The sequence below is a fragment of the Paramacrobiotus metropolitanus genome, unplaced genomic scaffold (genome assembly GCF_019649055.1).
Source record: "Paramacrobiotus metropolitanus isolate TYO unplaced genomic scaffold, Prichtersi_v1.0 Parri_scaffold0000205, whole genome shotgun sequence".
Classification (NCBI taxonomy): domain Eukaryota; kingdom Metazoa; phylum Tardigrada; class Eutardigrada; order Parachela; family Macrobiotidae; genus Paramacrobiotus; species Paramacrobiotus metropolitanus.
The window spans coordinates 27,870-47,302 of NW_026570425.1; the positions used below are offsets into that span (position 1 = coordinate 27,870).

Below are 19,433 nucleotides of genomic sequence, written 5' to 3' on the forward strand. Positions count from 1 at the left end.
TAGGCTCTTACAAAACACTACAGTATTACAGTAGTTGGCCGACCCAGCTATTATACTATATGCGAAATGTGCGACATCGCGGTCTCACGTACTTCACAAGCACATGTACGATGTATCGCGCAGCAAAACGTTGACCTTTAGCCGAACACTCTTTAACACCTATGGCACAATCCGTATATGGTTATTTTTTTGGATCAACATTCTTGGATTGTAGTCCCGTTGGCCACCGTAGTCAAATGTAGCCTTCGTCGCAACCTCTAGTCTTTTCAGTAACCAGTATTCCATTTTGTCTCATGTAGCCGCTGACGTTTTGTGAAGCATCTGTAGTTGGTGTAGCCACCAGTAGTTCCATGTAGTCTTATCCGACCCTTATTTGTAGCCGCTAAACTCTTTTGTAGTATCTGTAGTTTGTGTAGCCACCCGTAGTCCATGTAGTCTTTAGTAGCCACTAAAGTTTTGTGTAGTGTTGTAGTAAGTATTATGGCACACTTCCTATACAACTTTTTTTGGGTCCACATTGACGTAACCGTGCTGCACCCGCGTGTCAATCTCCACATCCACCGCATTCCGTGCTCATACAGGTCGTTCGTTTCGTACAGTTGCATTCTTGACAATTTGGAGGCAGAAGTGAACCTTCAGCAACCCAGAAACAGGTGTATTCCGTAAACCCAAACAACATCAGAAAAGAGACAGAATCTTGTTGTTCATGAACGGGTGCAATGGAACTTTCGTCAGCCTTTATTGACAGACAAAACTAAACAGTCACGTACCGCAAGCACGAGGCAAAAGACAAGAACGAAACTTATCAAACTCCACTGAAGAAAAGCTGCGTCGGCGCTACTGTACTTTGACCCTGGGTGAGTAATTGAGTTTTCCTAATTTCTGATTTGCAGAAACACGCTGCCTCGGGGCGGTTGGAAGCCAGATGCCTAAAAGACGAAGAGAAGTCATCGTAGAACCAGAGGAACACGGCCATTCGATGTCACTTTTATACAACGCGTCCGCAAAAGTCAAAACATGATGTTTGTTACTGCGACAATTATTGCAAATAAACAGAAAGCAAACCTCAACGAATAGATGAGGACATGCTCGATAAAAAAGTGTAATGTGCTTTATAAATCGTGTGGCGAATCGGCGATGTATTATAATTAAAACCTGTACATGGTTTTACCTGTACAGAACGTCTAATGTGCAACCATCTTCGCGTGTTACGTAGCGTATGCACGGTGCCTCTTTCGACGCACTACGAAATTCCCGTGGGTACTGGCGTGCGGAGCATGGCGGCTGTCTGCCACTCCGCAGCAAATCACGAATTCCTAATAATTATGATGTCAAAAAAAATATCTGCTTATGTCTGAGTCCAAGTCCGAGGTCAGGCGCGGGTCGGTTTAGCCAACTTCTCAGAAATAAAAGTAAAACAAATTAAAACATATGATTACTACAGAGTATCAAGGTAAAGATCTATATTACAACGGAAAACCCCGTACGATCTGGTCAGAACAAACCAAAAAATTAATCGAAAAGCTGATAACGCCATTCGATTCCGCATGTCTGGAAACTGTGTCACATGCATTTTGTTTCAAAAATTATTCCCTCTGGCTCCCGTGCTCCCGTGCCGGTGCCGGTAGAGCTAAAAGCTCAAGGTGACCTTGAAAATAATTTCAAAGTCCGGTTGCATGGTGAAAAAATCAGTAGAATTAAACTGGTACCTTTTTAGACCAGCAATTTAAAAAGATTTAAACTTTTACTCCTACAAAACTAGAAAAATCAATAATATTAGCAGTAACAAAACGATGCTGCTAGTGGATGGCTTCGTTTCAATAAATCGTTAACAATTATAAACGCTCAAACCATGACTTAAGAATAAGAACGCTCGTTAAAAGCCACTAGTAGGCAGCTGTAAAAGAAACTGACCATCGCAATCGTTCACACGGGCTGACCTTTCATTGCAGTCCGAGCAAAACTAAGAACAGTAAGTAATTAATCAGCATATACAGTCCGTAAATTATTCCGTATAATACGGAATAGTAATACGGCACCTACATTTGAGATCTCTACTATTACAAAAAAAAGGGATAAACGAACGCAGCTTTCCCGTATAGAATCAGCAAAAACCGTTTCCATTGTCTGGGTACAAACCGAACTACCGCTACTGTCCAGAGCACACAGCCCGCTTGGTGAACGAGTGACCTAAATACCGCTACTCTCCAGAGCACACGTTCACGCGGGCTGTGTGTGGACGAGCGACACTTCGGTCACCGCTGCGGTCCAGAGCACACAGCCCGCTTGGTGAACGAGTGACCGAAATACCGCTACTCTCCAGAGCACACGTTCACGTGTGCTGTGTGTGGACGAGTGACACTTCGGTCACCGCTGCGGTCCAGAGCACAGCCCGCCAGGTAAACGAGTGACCGAAGTGCCGCTACTGTCCAGAGCACACAGCCCGCTTGGTGAACGAGTGACCGAAATACCGCTACTCTCCAGAGCAAACGTTCACGTGGGCTGTGTGTGGACGAGTGACACTTCGGTCACCGCTGCGGTCCAGAGCACAGCCCGCCAGGTAAACGAGTGACCGAAGTGCCGCTACTGTCCAGAGCACACAGCCCGCTTGGTGAACGAGTGACCGAAATACCGCTACTCTCCAGAGCAAACGTTCACGTGGGCTGTGTGTGGACGAGTGACACTTCGGTCACCGCTGCGGTCCAGAGCACAGCCCGCCAGGTAAACGAGTGACCGAAGTGCCGCTACTGTCCAGAGCACACAGCCCGCTTGGTGAACGAGTGACCGAAATACCGCTACTCTCCAGAGCAAACGTTCACGTGGGCTGTGTGGACGAGTGACACTTCGGTCACCGCTACTGTCCAGAGCACACAGCCCGCTTGGTGAACGAGTGATCGAAATACCACTACTCTCCAAAGCACACAGCCCGCTAGGTGATGGAATGACCGAACTACCACCAGCATCTTTTGCAAGCCTTCTTTACGTTGAAATTTTCTACCTCGTAGACTCAGAGTCGGGATGGAAAATTTAACAGTGAATGCATCTGAAAGTCAAAGTCAAAGTCACAGTCAAAGTGAATGCATCTGAGTGCACAAAAGCCGTAAATTCATTTATTATCCTATCTACGTTTTAGCGCTACTTTCGGACCGTTTTGTTTTGCTGAAGGAATAAGATGTTAACTACACAGCTGATCGAAATCGTATGAATAAACCGGCCGTAAACTGGGGACCACAAGAAACGCGGAGGCGAAGCCGAGGCTGTTTCTTGTAGATTAATAGAGAGAAAAATAATAATACATATTTAGAAAACTAGATTATTAAGAAAAATTAATTCCCTTGTTGGTTTGGTGAAATTACAGGTACATTTATCGCTCAGAGTCGCCGCTTATTGCCGCTTAATTCAGGTTCAATCTGAAAATGCGAGCGTTGGCAATCAACAACTACAGTGATCTATATATTATGCTGCCGTTTGTACGCGCAATATCCGGTCGGGAAGTCATGGGAAAAGAAAGCATTAAGGAAATTCTTGACGATCAGGCCAAATAACAATTTCAGGTCAGTCCAAAATTAGACGTTTAACACTTGTAACGTACACCTGCTGCTTTTAAGTTTTCTGGAATCCAGTTTTGTTTAACTCCACAATGTGATAGTTAGCGCACGAAACGGTACAAACGCCATTGTATGCAACTCATTTGACTACAGAATATGTTGGAGGCGATGACCGGCACAAATGACAGAAGACTGGCTGGAAATACTGGTCTTTTCAGGTAATCAATGCACAACAAAAGCCGACAGCGACGTGATCGTTACCCCTACCACCAATCAACCTGCTAGTGGCACGCAAGAGCCAAAAGGTTCTTAAATGGCATGTTCAGCGCGTCTTCTTGAGCAGCTGATAATGGTCGTCCAAATATTCCGCCAAACTCCAGTGAGTATGCTTGGATACGAACACGAAATCCGTTGGGCTTCTGTTACATATTTGAGATTCAAACCAATAATAAAAACCCACCGCATCTAGCTTAAGCTTCGAACCCCACACTTTAGTCGGCTTGGTCAGTAATACAGTTGCACAAAGACCCCCAGAAGACACGGAGCAGTTTACAAATTTCGATGACAGTTGTGCTCGTGGCAAAGAATGAAACGGCTGCACAAACGATGCGAAAATTCCATTCCGCACACTGTAGCGCATTCCTGGTGGGCAAACGATGCAGCACGCACCGTTCGTCACACCACTCGAAATGGTAGCAGTAACAAGGTTCTGCGTAGCGCAGTCTATCGTAGCTGACAGTTTAGTTGTAAAACCACGAAAATAATATCCTTTATACTGTTGTACACCTGTTCATCGTAAAATGCACTCGAAAAAGACATACATGGTGACACTGACACTGCAAGAAACAATTGTTTTACCCGTTATATTATCAAAACGCATGCCGTCTTCAGCAGATATGGACGCACACAAACTCTGTGAGTTGGTGTTTCCTGCATCAATGCCGACTGCCAGCCACTTTTTCTGAATTCTCTTAGTATGAGTGTCCACGAGCAGATCATTATGTAAGTAATATTATTGGTGTCATTACCGTGAAAAGTACGTCCATTACTTATCTGACGGAAATTGGAGTGTGCCCTTTTGACGCTATAAAAAAACCCACATTCCATTCAAGCAGGTGTTTAACGGCACATACACAAAGTTACAAACGGCTGTAATCTTAATGCTGCGCCATAAATAATTATTTGTGCATCGACACATGTATAATTTGCTTATTTTGCTGGTTTGCAAAGACCCGTTTAACGCACTTGTATAATGTGCTTATTAGTTCACATAACCTTTCCGGAAAATCTCCGTTCCTAAAACGTGTCCGCTTATGCCGGCACTGCATAGTGCGCAATGTAAGAAACAAGCGTTGTTTGTTTCATCGTGAGGAGCGTTTCAACATGGCCACATTTCAAGCTCAGTAGTAATAAATCGGTTAATAATAGCTCTTTCCTGCCCAATCAGCAGGAAAGAAAATCTTTTTCAGTTTTTGTTGAGTTTCAGGAAATCAGTTTTTGCTGATGGAGGTATTCTTTTTCTCATTCCTGTTCAGTTAGCAGGAAGGGAAAGCTCTACGGCCCCTACCTCTACTAGAACAGGAGTACTCATAGCGTTTATTCAAAACGAGCTCATGCGAGCAGCGCCTAAGCAGACTGCAACGATATCATAGGTCGTGAAACAGAAAACTCAACATTAATTATTTCTCGAACACCATTCAATAGCTCATCAGCGCGCCAGATTGGTGTTTTGCTGTTTGTTGGTTCAGTTTATCGTTGTTCCACAATAAAGGTTCTTATTTTCGTGATCTCTGCGCGTTCCCTGCTGACAGGGGCTAAATTTTTGCGTTTCGATGTTTATTCCATATGCTTTGCATCGCTTAATAATAATTTTACTAGTAATGCTTGATAAACAGATTTCCGAGATAAATCCATGTCATTTCAAGAACTGGTAAGCGCTGCGGAAGTCTCAGGACCTGCTTGTCTGCCCGAGGAAAACCGTAATCATCCTAAAAGCAGTACGCACCAGCAATTTTTTTTTAAAAAATGCATTTTTATTATATAATAAAGTTTTTGGTATTAACCAAAAATTCTTGAATAAATCAACAAAAGCATTCGGTTGGTCGCGCCGTGCAAAGCTTTCTTGTAAGCTGATCTGGCACCTGTCGCACCATTTGCCGATTACAATGACATGGCATGCAATAACCACTGGCGCTGCTGAAAACAGTGTTATTGTACGTATCCGGGGGCACTGGTCGCAGGTTCGACCGACGTAGTTGCTTCTACAGTCGCATTGTCCAGAATACGCATCGCACGACAGCACGCTGTCATAGTCCACGTTGCTTGTGTTCTTTTCGGGCGGAATTAGTGTCATCGCTCGGAGACATTCGCAGTTGACACAACCGCCTGTTCCGTTGCGATGCATCCCGTACTCGCACAGAAGAAGGTCTTCTGTAATGTAAAGACAAAGCAAGCAAAATTTACAGTTCGAGGTGAAAGTGTAGTAATAAACAACAAACGGTATACAAATAAATTATTATGCAGTATCTGTATATTGCTAAGCGCGCGGGCCTTGCGGCTACTTCGCAAGCTATGTTTGTGGCCGAAACAATCTGGCGCTAAACGTCATGAATTTGGGGAGAAGCAGTAAATAACGTCAATAAAACTTGACAGCGAGTGAATCTGACCTCGATATTCATCCTTTAAGCTGCTCAGCAATGGCCCGACAATGAACAAACATAGTGCAAAGATTTGCAAAGTAAAAAAGGAGATAACTGCAATATCAGTGAACAAGCGCCAAGATTAGGTACTTTTAAATGTAACTGGGCCAGAAAGATCACTTAATGGGACCGGCCAGAACTGCACACGGGAAGCTCGAAGTCACGTCTTCGCATTGATTTTGCGCATGCCGCGCACTTGTCGACGGTTTTTAACCCAGATAGCCGGAATCAACGCGCCGGCTTCTTCGCTAGGAACAATTGATATGTTTGACATTACAGCAGATTCCATTAAAGTAAGTATGAAGCGGTTCATACACTACAATATGCAGTATAACCGTGACGTTTAATATGCAGTACAACAGCGGCGGACATAAAACTATATAATAATAATATCATATAAACTGATGCGGAGTGCGTAGGTTGATATGGTGGAGCGGTCACAAAAACTTCTTCTACCATGTCGATGTGACGCAGATAGTGTAAACAGGTTTAATAAAAGAAGCAGTAATGACATGAATAATAATAAGACAAAGACTGTTTAAAGCAGAAATTTTAGTGATTTCTATCTTTCTATTTCAGCTCTTTCTCGGGAGTCTCCACTCTGCAGCATTAGTAGCCGACAAAAGAGGATCACCGTGTAAATCGCGTGAGCGTGGTCGTTTGTCCGCTTCCCACGTCAGACACTGCCTTATAAAATTGTCCAAAACAGGAGGTAGGTCAGTTGGTATGGTCGGAGAGCCTCCGTCCATTATGAAGTAATGAATGGAAACCTCGGACGAAAGTAAATTATCTCCTCTATGGAAGAGAGGAATGTTACCTGTGATCATCTGAATGATCACACAACCCAGACTCCAGATATCCGTTCGGCGTCCAACATTGGCCACTTCCACCCGCAGCATTTCCGGTGACATAAAGCGGCATGTGCCATGTTCGCCCGAAACCTCATTGGTACCGGTACGTTCTTCCTTAATCTGCTTTACGTCACCTATGTCTCCAATTTTCAGGTTGCATGTTTCGGGGCTTGTATTAGACAAGAAAACATTGGCGCCCTTTATATCACGATGTACAATCTTTTTATCATGGAGATACGTGAGACCGTTAAGGAGTTGTGATATCCATCTCTGCAATAAAGGCGGGCTTAGGTTGTTGCGCGCAACGTAGTCGCTGAGGTTCCCACCTGTATGTGAAACATCGGTTCTACAACAGGCTGAACATGAACAGACCAAGGGAGCAATCACTGCTTTTTATGGGTAGATGTGAGAGAAACTTGTTAAATTTGCGTAATCTAACTTCTTGCGTGGCAAAACAGTCTGCATTTTGTGCCGTTATTATCATTAGCCAGAACAAATGAATGAAAACGACCTAACCTGAACAGTATTCCATGATAATCTGAAATTTCGGCATTTCGATGAGAGCGTCAGTAGTTTCGGAAGATACTCGATCAAGAGTGTGCTGATGATAAAGGTGGCGAACAATATTCAGATGCTGAAAACTGCTAAACACTTTGTAGGTTAATTCAAGCTCCTTGATACGATCCGGAATCTTGGACGCATCTTTTTCGCTGAAGATTGGAATTTTCACCACTACCGTTTCATCGGTGTCAATTAGTATAGCTCGGTATACCTCCGCGTAGTTGCCAAATCCTATACGTTCCTCTAACTGGACACAAACATTACGTTCCTCGCTCATTCTAAATAAATCTCAAATAAAGCAGTAGTTGCCACTTGCAAGTATTATTGTCGAACAAGCAAATAAGCAAACATGCGCTGTGAAATGTCAGTAGGGAGTTGCTTCATCAGCGGCAAGTTGTAATCTTATCTGACAGTTATGTTGTATACAATTTCGCATAATGGCTTCCGCTTCTGAAATAATTTTTATCGAGCTATTACTAGAAATGAGAGCGTTAAGAAACATGTTAATGTAATTGCTAATCTTTATGGCTATTGCTATATCACCGTTCGCTGAATACCGTCGTTCAATTCTTCAATTTTTCCTTATCATCCACAGTGCCGAAAAGGCGAGCGCGCCTCGCTAACTGAATTGTAATAATTGATAAGGTATCACGTAGAAGAAGATAACGTATTCATCACATTTCTTCACATTGGTTTGTTGCGTTCATAGGATCTGATATTGTCAGACATTGGCAGACAAACCTCGTCGTGTACTGTACCACCGTATTTATTAGCGAAGTTCGAAGACTAAAACTGGTACTGCACTAACAGTCCCAAAATAATGTTATTAATGATAAATACCAATTGCTTAGTGACACCGCCATGGTGTTGATCATAAATATAACAATATCCCGTGAAGTGGGAAAAGAGCGCATACACCGCAAACAGCTTTGGACGAAGAAAACACTAGCCAAGTTGCGCGCTGGACTCCCTGTTTACCGCCACGAACGCCCGGACGGATAAGTCGTCCATAAAACACTTTTGCCTCGAACCGGCGAAACCATTTGCTTGCTCACAAAAGCCTCCGTTATAAATTTTCTCAGTCGAAGGCTACAAGTTGAATTGGGCTGCTGCAACATTTCGCACAGACAAATTCTATCAAAATATTTTTTCTGATAATGATGCCTACGTAATTCGGAATACCCTTTCGGTAGCTTGATTAGCTCTATCACTGACAGAGCACATTAGACTATACGTACAGATAACCCATTTTAGTAATGATACTTTTGAGAAAATTCACCAGTTAGACAAATCAAACTTTATTCATTCTGCAAATAACTAGGTACCTATTAAAATCTTTTTTGCCCCGGAAAAATAACGGCAGTTGTTGCAGCCCCAAACTAACGCACGTATCTGAATATCTGAAAGAGCATGACAGCCTCGCAAAGCCTACCTTATTCGCAAATCAGTTAAAACAAAAAATTAAAATGCCCAAAAATTCGAGCACTAACGTGGCCTTGGTACTGCCATAAAGCACCCTGCGGTTGGGAATCAATTAAGAAACGCCTTCTGCTAATGAAATCACGAAGTTCTCGGAAACGTTTATCGGTGAGAAGTCGTTCAATATAGTCGCAGATTTCTTCACTCGGCTGTCTGCACAAATTGCCAGTAAGGTCCAGGTTGTACATGTTGGGAAGCGCATCCAGAGCGGAAACAGCGAACGATTTGAGTGTGCTGTTGTTGAACTCCAGGCTTCGCAGTTTACTAAACCCGTCAAGATCCCCACGAGAAATCACAATATCTTGGCAGTTGGTGAAGCGAAGCGTTAATACGTTGTACAGCTGCAATTCTCTCAGATCTGCACCATTGAAGTTCGAGATACTCATAATAATTAATTCAATAACGAGATCTGAGATGGATGAAAACAAACTCGTAGACAAGTCTGTCGGTTGCCTAATTATTATCGCGACGGGATAATCACGGTCTGCGTTGCGCAGGTTTAGCAGCAGATTAACGTTTTTCTTAATTCCCGCGGGCACTTCAAGAATAAGTTTACTGATCAGGTGGTTGGGGAATGATTCCTCTTTGGGGTAGCCGAGTCTTTCCAGTACTGGGAAATTTTCTGGGCCGGCCCATGCCGCAGTTTCATCGGTTGTCACGTCTTCCATAGTAAACTGTGGCAGAGTACGTGCGATTATCTTTTGCGCTATTTTGTCCGCGGTCGTAAACAAGGAAGTGGCCGGTTCCATCAGCCTAGCAGCAGTGGGCCGTTGCCGAGCCGCTTGAAAGCATTCTTGGAGAACGTTTTGCACTTTAGCAGGTAAGTACGGGGGAATTTGTGGTTGATAGCCGGCTTGCAACAGTGGCAGAGGGTTGGCGATATCGCTGATTTTAATTGGATTCTCAGACATCTCGCCAGTAATTTGCCTGCTACTGTCACTTCGTACAAGACAGCGGCCCTTTTCTTTCTTAACCATGACCAACAGAATCTGCCCAAAGTGCCAGATGTTTGTCTTAGGTAGCAAGTTGTTGGAATATCCGGTCAGTTCTTCAGGAGCGAACCAATAGGAAGCGTAGCGCCCAAGCAGTTCCAAACGAGCTTCCGCCCCAACGAGGTTGAGAAGCGGAGGCGCCAGTAGAATTTTAGCTTTCTGGTATATACCGCAGCGGTGCTGATTGCACAAGCGAATGCATTGAATCGAAACTGGCTCGCTAATAATTTTCGACTTTTCTAAGTAATGTAACCCTTCCAAGATATCCAGGCAATAGGTCCGTATTTCTGTCCAAGAAAGCATCATGGTCTCCATATGTGTTGTCAAGTTTGTATCTTCTGTTAAAAGAAAGGGCAAATGAAAGATAAGCGTACTACAGTCTAGTGAAACATATAATATTTTCAGAGTACGGCATATCTGAGTGATGTGGACGCTACCAGTGAACGAAAATAAGCTAAACGTGAAAATGCTTTTAAACTTAGTGAGCCACTTCACGCGCAAAGAGGAAATACACAAAATTAATGCAAGTAATTATTCATTAGTTAGTAATTACACCGCAGCTGCACAGTTCTGTAATTACCTCGATACCGGCAAGAACATTTCGTGTGATTTCGTTAACACGCTTTACGAAATGATGCGGAATTTACTTTGCACTACAGTACGGACCAGGGAACATAGGGGTCCTCCCCCTTAACAAAAATCTCATTTTTTGGAGAAAGATAGTATAAGTATGTAGTTCCTTTAAAAAATTATTTTCAGCTGCTGTAATTAAGATGGGCGTGGCCAAACATATTAAACGAGTACGCAATACCACGTACGCACTATGTATTACCATGCACAGCGCATGCTTTATGCATAGCAGTCCATATTACAGTGAATATTACAGTATGTGTAAAAAATGCGGAAAATTTTCTTTACTAATTAGTAAACACAGTAAATAACAACCAAATCCAGAAATAACAATTTTTGAAAATTTGCAATTTGAACACGATGGCGGGGACGACCGCACGCGGTTTCACTTGCCTCGGTGCAGCTGCCCGAGTCCATGCTGATGGCCTACTGCAGTGACTGCTATGCACAAAGCCTGCGCTGTGCATGGTAATACATAGTGCGTATGTGTTCTTCTAATTTCCGTTTGGCCACGCCCATTGAATTACAGCAGTTGAAAATATTTTTTTAGAGAACTACATACCTATACTCTTTCTCCAAAAAATGAGATTTTTTTTAAGGGGGAGGACCTTCATGTTCCCTGGTGAGTAAACAGATAATTAATAACAAAATTTGTTACCTATCTCGGATGGGTATACGGCGCTGAATGTTAAGACTTCTCCACAGAAACTCTGAAAATGCACGTCGATTAACTGGAGCACTGCAGCATGATTTATCGTTACGTTCTGCATAAGTTGCTGCAGTTGCACTGCAGTTAGCTTTTCCGGTTGTAATTGTTGTGTTCCTGGTAAAACCCACGCTCGTGTAACCTGTCCAAACGTTCCATTTTTGGTATTTTCGTTTTGTTGAGGCGACGGCAAGATAAACGTTGACACCCCGGCTGTTACATCGGCTTGAGGTCTTTGTACAGGTTTGTGTTCTGTCCCCCAGTTCACTTGGCACGCATCCTGTTGAAGCAGCACCTGAACAGACGGTCGTTCATCTGGATACTGTTTGGCTGTGAAAAATATTAAATCGAAGATCTCCCATGGCATAACGTCCGGCACGAGATGATTCGACCACTCATACCACGGCCTGTAAAAGAAACGTTTGGGGTGCTCTGGATTGGCCTTTATTAACGGTCGTACAAATATGAACATATATAAGATAACGTGGCCAGTACTCCAAATGTCCGTTTTCGTTGTTATGTTTAGGGGATTTGCTGTCTCCCCGCACAGCTGCATTTCCGGCGACATGAACCACCTGGTGTACTCTGTGTCAAAACCAGCTTGCGCCGCTTTAACAGCAGCAACTTTCCTGGAGAAATTTTCCATGTCACACAATTTCGCGCTAAAGAAGGATGGCGTCGGGAATAACATGATATTCGATGGATGGATGGATCCGTGGATGATATCATGTTTATGTAGATAGTCGAGGCCGTGCAATATATCGTTTGTTAGTGCAGCGAGCTGAGATATAGTTTCCGTTCGACCTTCAGTTAATAAATATCTCTCAAGAGATCCATCTACAGAAATAAATATTTACTGCACTTTGCGGAATTACAATAAAAATTTAAAATAATATGACATTAGTCTAAGAAAAGACAGGTTACCCTAAGGCGTTATTAATCAGTTCAAATGAAAAAGCGGATGCTACTCGTATGGTCGTTCAAGTGAAACACCCAATATAATAAATTCCTCAAACCGATTTTTCCGGCTTTTTTCTTCATCCAATTAAGCACGATTTACTCTTTATAGGATACGTGAAATTTTTAAAAAAGCTTGAACCGTTGTTTTGCAATGGCGTCGTAAATCAGTGACGAAAGCGGTTTATCCACGCCACTTGAGCCACTGCACTAAGCTCATATAATTGGAGTCATGGGAGTCATCATATACATGGGCGGCTGCGCCATCGCCGTGTTAGAGGTTAATTTAGAAACCGAATGAAAAGTAGCGCAAAAAGGTTGTGTACGGAGTAAAAGCTAGCCCACGGATTAGTCACCTAGTAATAATTACTCGGTGTGAATTTTTTCACGTTAGCGTCTAGTAATATCGTAGCTGAAGCACAAGTTCTCTACCGCTGACGTATTCCAGTGTTTTTTGTTCATGCATACTTTGCAAAGCGTCATTATAACCTCCACGTCTTACCGTTTAACACTTTTCGATACTGCATTCTGTTTGTTTTAAGACTTCTAGAGTCGAGAGGAGGCCGCCATCGTCCATTGCAGGGACACTACATTTCTACTATTGTTTTCTTCTTTGAAAGTATCATCAGCATAATGCCGCTTGGCCATTAAAAATCCTGATTTTGAGTAATTTGTAAAAAAACCGCAGCTTTTTCCAGTGCAGTTTTTGTGCATTTTTAAATTATTAGAACAAAATTATGGAGCAAACGTTTTCTTACATGGGCTGAATTCTCTGAGGATTCCAGTCTGACCACCTGGTAGTTCACCGGCAAAATGGTAACGCATCAAATTTGGGTGGTCCAAAGTGCACAGCTTCTCTGCCTCCTTGACATCATAAGGTCCGCTTGTAAAGTGCTTTGCTGCCAGGTCGCGTGCACCATCACAATGAAATAGTACGATTTCACAAGTAATGTCAGAATGAAGCTCTCTGGTTTTGGTATACGAATCTCCGTTTATCTTTATACAATCAGTGAAAATTTCTACGCCTGTATGTGGCATCGTTGCTTTTAACGGATTCAAAACGGCGAAACGATTAACTGTTGAAGAGACGTCAAAAGTATAGAATAGAAAATAGTAAATATTATATTCACCGGAGGATCTGGTTTGCGAGCTAGCTCTTATCAGTGTCAAATGCTGTAAATTCATAGCTAATAAAAGTTTGACTGATAGCCTTATGCAGAAATCCGTTGTTTCGCATTATGTTAGTTTTCACTATCAGTAACTGTCCGAGCAAAGCTTAATGCCGATATGGCACTTTAGAAGCTTTATGGTGGTCGTAACTCCAAGATAAGGTGCTCAACACTCAGTCGAAAGCGCAGTCTTTTTGAAACGTTAAATTTAGTACGAAACACACTAGCAGTTGATGTAACCGTCAACTGTGGATGCTTGCCCTAACAATCACGTGTAACCGTCAACCTTGAAAATTCGCAGTGGCTGTTTCGGACAGCAACTCTAAACGGTTGGCGGTTACATCAACCGCTAACGGACATGGTGTTCAATTGAGGATACATATCCGGTAGAGGGCGGCGCTGATTCAAACAGGGCAAGGGTCAGACACAAGAAGCACAGCAAAATAGCCTAACAGTTGTTGTGGCGCAAATTGTTCCTACTTCGGCACAATAGCCTCAAGCGAAATTATTTCGTGCATTCTACGTCGGGACGGGATCAAAAACTTGCACATAGGGTCGCCAGATCCGAGCTCTTGCACATAGGGTCACCAGATCCGAGTGTGTTTGGACAGGTAAGTCAGTCGCGGACAGTTTGCATCGTGCCTCTAGACAAGGAGGACATTAGGACAAAAAGTAATTTTCAGATAAATGAAAATCGATGCTTGTCGACGGGGTAACGGAACTGCGGGCGTGATGGACATTAAAGTAGAAAATCCAGGTGACCCAGATTTGGGGAACTTTCTTTCTCACTGCCATAGCGCCACACCTTCCCACTTTGTTTCTTAATGATAAGATATCGTCTACTTTCAATCAGAGCACGGATAGCTGTAAAGGCATCATGGACGAGAAGGCGTTCAACATATTCCCGCAATGTGTCGATGATATCTTTGTCGACGATCTCTGGCCAGTTCGTGTTACCGGTCAGATCGAGATTGTACAGACTTGACAGATGGTTCCCTGATATTATCTCAAAATCAGAAATGGTACTGTTATGAAACTCCAAGCTCATAAGCCTGATAAAGCCGATCAGGTGATTTGTGGAAATTTTGACCTTGAAGCAGTTTTCAAACCGAAGTGTTAGTACATTGCACAGACGCAGACCCTGGAGTGCTTCACAGTTGAATTCTGGGATGTCGGCGATAATGAGCTCCAATAGTACGTCCGAAATGGGCGCAAAGAACTGCTGATCCAAGAGAACGGAGCTTGTTATTGTTATGGCCATGGGAATATCGCGATCTAAATTGCGCAACTTCAGCAACAGGAATGGGCCCGCTAACAAATCAGTTGGAACAACAGTCCACCACAAATACTTGACCATTTCTGATGGCTCCGTTGTATCCGGATTTGACAGCAAAATATTCCCGGTTCGCATTTTGACAAGCTCTCTGCTGCTCATTGGGCGAATGGAAAATTCCGGTAAAACATGCGAATGGAGAAATTTTCTCGGAATAGCATGGGAACACAGAAACAAAGACTCGTTTGGGTTATCGGCGCCTTTTAATTGTGCTGCTGTGGGACGTAAAGCAGCTTCCTGGAAACACTGTCGGATGACGCTTTGAAGTCTATCCGGAAGGTATGATGGAATCCAGGGCTTGTATTGATTTCGCAGCCATGGCAGTGGATCACTGTAGTATGGGATGTGAACACCATTTATCGGCCGTCCCATCGTATCGGCTAAGCATCCCGGTTCTGCAACGTACCGTTCTTCAGAGATTATGGTTGTCATATCCAACAGTGTATGTCCAAAATGCCAAATATTTGTCCTGTGGACGAAATCCTTAGTATAGCCGGCGATCTCTTCCGGAGCATACCAATACGAATAATACTTTCCGAGCAAACGAAGTCGATCGTCAGCGTCAAGACTGCTCAGAACCGGTAGAATAGCAAATAACTTTGCTCTTTGATATATGCCACAGGTATGTTTGTTGCATAAGCGAATCGAATGAATGGCAATCGGATCGCAGATTATGTTTTTCTCTGCTAAATATTGCAGCCCACTCAAAATATCCAGACAGTACGATCGAATTTCCGTCCATGAGATCTTGAACTGATTCAAGTGCCACGTTAAGTTAATGTCGTCTGCAAACAATGGAAAGGTTGTGGTAATAATCTAGAGGATGAGTTCAGAAATTTTCTGTTTGTGTTCAATTAACCAGGGCACCGTCACCGCTTACAACACCAGAAAATTTTATTTCTTTTTGACGATAAGTGGTAATAAAAGGTATTTTTATCTGTTGTGACTGGCAGGGCATTGTCAAATCAAAAACTGTAAAATATTAATGATATTTGATTTGTGCTGAAGTCTAAATGGCTTTTGGCAATGTCGTTCTGATTGCAGAAGCCGATTACTGTTTCTGAATTTTAAACAATCGCAATAATTTGGCGAAACTCTAACAGTTGCTACTATTTTGCATAAAAAATTACAGATGCGGGAACAACGACGTAGGCAAAAAGCTATAATCACTATACCACGTGGGGAGTGCATGCTGGTGTATACAGTAGATACGAGCAAGCAATAGCGTAGAAAAGCTTATGACATCAAAAGCCTGTTTTTTGTTTGACTTCGTATTCCGATGTTAATTTTGATGTTTTTCTTCGTGAATTGTTGGTTTTTGACGCGACCTCGTTTCAGTATGGTTACACGAAGCTAGAAATCGTTTTTGTTCAGTAAAGCGGAAGCACTGACTGAAACCATCTGCAAAAACAATTGTATTATTTTATTTACTTTTGACTAATTGTTTGGCCCCGCCCCTTTGACTACAGCAGGTGAAAGTATTTTTTTTGTTTACTCTGATGTTAGTCTCTCCTCGACCAATCTACACGAATAATCGGTGACGGTGTTCTGGTAGGTGAAGTAGTGGTTTCCTGTTTTTATTCTGTTTGTATTTGATGTGGCTTTACAAACACAATTCAGGAACATCGGTTCAAAGTGAGGCTTTAGTTTTTGAAATCTTACTTAAGGCATAAATGTACGTTACACGCACGAGTGGTTAACTTATCTTACGGCACTGTAATAAATTTTTCGGCTTCCTAATACCGTGAAGCAGTGCAGAAAAGCAGTTCGTGGCGCACGAGAGCGAACGTCGGTAGCCGGCAGAAATGTTGATGAGCTCACGAATCAAACCATTATGCCGGCAAAAAGGTTTGGTTTAACTTTTTGACGGTTGAAATGGCTCACAGTTACTGTATCCGTCGAGAGCTTCGTGAGCGCAGATCTTGAAAAATTGGTACATTTGCAGACTTGCTGTTGAAATACTATATGTCCTAATACAGCAAATTAATACCGTGTCTGCCACGGCCGTACTGTTTTATCGGCGACAACACGTGATTAAACAATTAATGAATTACTATGCAATTTGACATTTATTGGTCCAATTTTATAACGCTTTGCCGTCTGCGGGTGGATTAACGTAAACTATCCTGGCTGCGGATGTTCTCGTAGACTGCAATACGTAAGAAAAATGATAAATATCAATAACGGATGCAATTACACCACATTACCAGTTCGAGTAATTATTGTACCACATTACCAGTACCATCAGTTCACTCTCTGTAGCGCAGTATTGCAGCGCTGACTGTTAGACTACCACGTGAACGGGGTCGGCCAACTACGCCTTTGCCAACGATTTGCCGTTTCAGTTTGCCCTTTTCAACTTTACCTTTACCTTTGCCGTCGGAAAAGCCGTTAGCATTCGAATTTGCCGTTTCAGAACGCTGTCTGTAAAAGCCTTGCCGTTTAAAAAACGGATTACCGTCAGCACACTGCCAATTCTAACCTTTTTTTTGCGCGTTTCCGGTTTCACGGGTTTTCACATTATTCTGCGTTCGTTATGTGCACAGTCCGCGAAAATTTTAAAGCTCTTGATATTTTTGTTTCTGTATACACTGACATAATTAAGCTGAAGTTTCAAGATGTACACTTCAAGGTGTACACTTTAATTCTAAACTTTAAAATACTTAAAGAAAGAAAAGTGTTGGCACTGCAACATCAAACACAACAATAAAATCCTTAAACGAACACTTTTCAATATTGTCTGACATTCGGGGAAGTAGCAACGTGATACTCAATGTGGACTTGTGCCTAATAAACTGAACAACAAAACTTGAAGTTGCAGACTGCGAATATACAATCTACACAGCATCCTGTTAATTCAAAAGATACTGACCGCAGTAGAATTATGCTATTGATTTTTGTCCAATAAATGCAAACGTATTGATCTAGCACTGTGTCAGAGGCACATGACTGCGCCTGGTGCATACGGCCCACCATGGACGTATTCGCACTCATGCTTGCCATATCGCCTCTCTCGCTGTACGTACGTGTGCTGCTGCACTGCACTCATATCCGCTGAAGCGGATATACGCGGCGCACACACTGAGCATACTTGCTCTCTCGTCCCTCTCTCGCAGTATGACTCAGCGTTCATACGCTCGCGTTGGATTGAGTCCAGTCTGCGCATCATCACACAGCTGATGGCACACAGCACGTGCTTGCCGCCAGTTGCTTCTTTCACGCCTTGACGAACGCTCAAGAGCTCTTCTAGCATTCACTTGCTTGTTTAGCCATCAGTGCTTTGTTCTTGCATTCCCTGCTATTACGCAGTATTGTTCCTTTATTTGTACAATAAAGCATCACTCGTGATCTCCTCGCGCTTGCCTGTTACATGGTAAGCAGCATCGTTTGGTTTTCTTTCAACGGACCCTTTGAGGAGACGGTGATGGCTCAATTCACGGAGAAATTGTGAGGAACCTGAAAGTCACTGTCAGATAGATTGCTGAAGCAATCTCTGCCCTTGACTTTGATCGGATTGATCGCATCGTCTTACAGCTGAGGAAAACGAGGATCACTGAAGTGATTCTTGCCCAGCTGGTGAGCACAGTTCCTTGGTCTCTTCCACATTGAAGAGCAGAATCTCATTTCCCAACAGTACGGACTTTTCTTCTCCCAACTGACGGATCAGACTCGAACGAGAGTCTGCAGCGCGATAGGATTACTCCAATAATACGGGGACCTTCGCTTTGAACAACGACCCGCAACTTTACTCGCGGATTTCAGCACGGAAACGACGGATTCCCGACCTCGGACGGAGGAAATCGAGCGGAACCGACACCGACACCGACACTGGTAAAGTCACGGTTGTAGGTCGATTTTAGCCGAAACTAGGTCGGCATTTCACTTTCTAGCGGTAGAAAACAATTTCTATCCGTAAATCTAAAATTTTTAACGGTGAAAAAGTAATTTTCGACGGAGAAACCGACTCGGAATTTTGCTTTTGGTCGAGAACCGACCTGCTAGGTCAACGAACCTGTCTAGACAGTTAGACAAAGGCTAACCGACAACAGGTCGGAAATTCTCTTATTTCTCATTTCTAACGGTGTTTCGACCACCAGAAAATTTTCTTAATTAATAAAATTAATTTCTAACGGTTAAAAACTTCAAAATCCGACTAGATAAACTTTCTAGCCGACCTAAAATAATTTGTTTTTCTTGCGGAACTTCCTTGTGACGTCATAACGACCGCTTATCAGTACTTTAGATTCAGCCAATCAGAGTGCAGGGGAAAGTTCCCATAGCCTAACATAGGCGTGATTCATCGTTTTTTGCAAATTTTGCACGCGGCTCGCATTCTGTGACGTAGGCAGAAGTGCAAGACCACTTAACCTGTTACGTCACACTGGTCAGCACAGTAATATAGGACGTACTACACTGTACTACTATTACGTACTGTACTGTACCATAGTACTGTATACTAATACCCTGTGTACTGAGTCACCAACAGACACATCAACAACAACAACAAC

General features: G+C 43.0%; 3 protein-coding genes across 4 annotated transcripts in view; all 3 read right to left on the reverse strand.

The window, feature by feature from the left end:
• Nucleotides 1-6,559: 6,559 nt before the first annotated feature.
• LOC129600948 (mitogen-activated protein kinase kinase kinase 4-like) lies at nucleotides 6,560-8,101 on the reverse strand. The gene is made up of 2 exons (XM_055499631.1): nucleotides 7,615-8,101; nucleotides 6,560-7,424 (listed from the first exon to the last, which is right to left on the reverse strand). Exons 1-2 carry the CDS (start codon nucleotides 7,934-7,936, stop codon nucleotides 6,823-6,825), a joined length of 924 nt encoding a protein of 307 aa, XP_055355606.1. The 5' UTR covers nucleotides 7,937-8,101; the 3' UTR covers nucleotides 6,560-6,822.
• An 840-nt stretch (nucleotides 8,102-8,941) lies between these two features.
• LOC129600954 (uncharacterized) lies at nucleotides 8,942-13,608 on the reverse strand. The gene is made up of 3 exons (XM_055499640.1): nucleotides 13,182-13,608; nucleotides 11,419-12,303; nucleotides 8,942-10,468 (listed from the first exon to the last, which is right to left on the reverse strand). Exons 1-3 carry the CDS (start codon nucleotides 13,606-13,608, stop codon nucleotides 9,108-9,110), a joined length of 2,673 nt encoding a protein of 890 aa, XP_055355615.1. The 3' UTR covers nucleotides 8,942-9,107.
• An 85-nt stretch (nucleotides 13,609-13,693) lies between these two features.
• Nucleotides 13,694-19,433, reverse strand: part of LOC129600953 (uncharacterized) — a 35,077-nt gene continuing 29,337 nt past the window's right edge. For both annotated transcript variants that reach the window (XM_055499639.1, XM_055499638.1), the window contains exon 7: nucleotides 13,694-15,710. In XM_055499639.1, coding sequence (XP_055355614.1) covers nucleotides 14,332-15,710 — 1,379 coding nt within the window. In that variant the 3' untranslated portion in view covers nucleotides 13,694-14,331. The remainder of the gene's footprint in view (nucleotides 15,711-19,433) is intronic.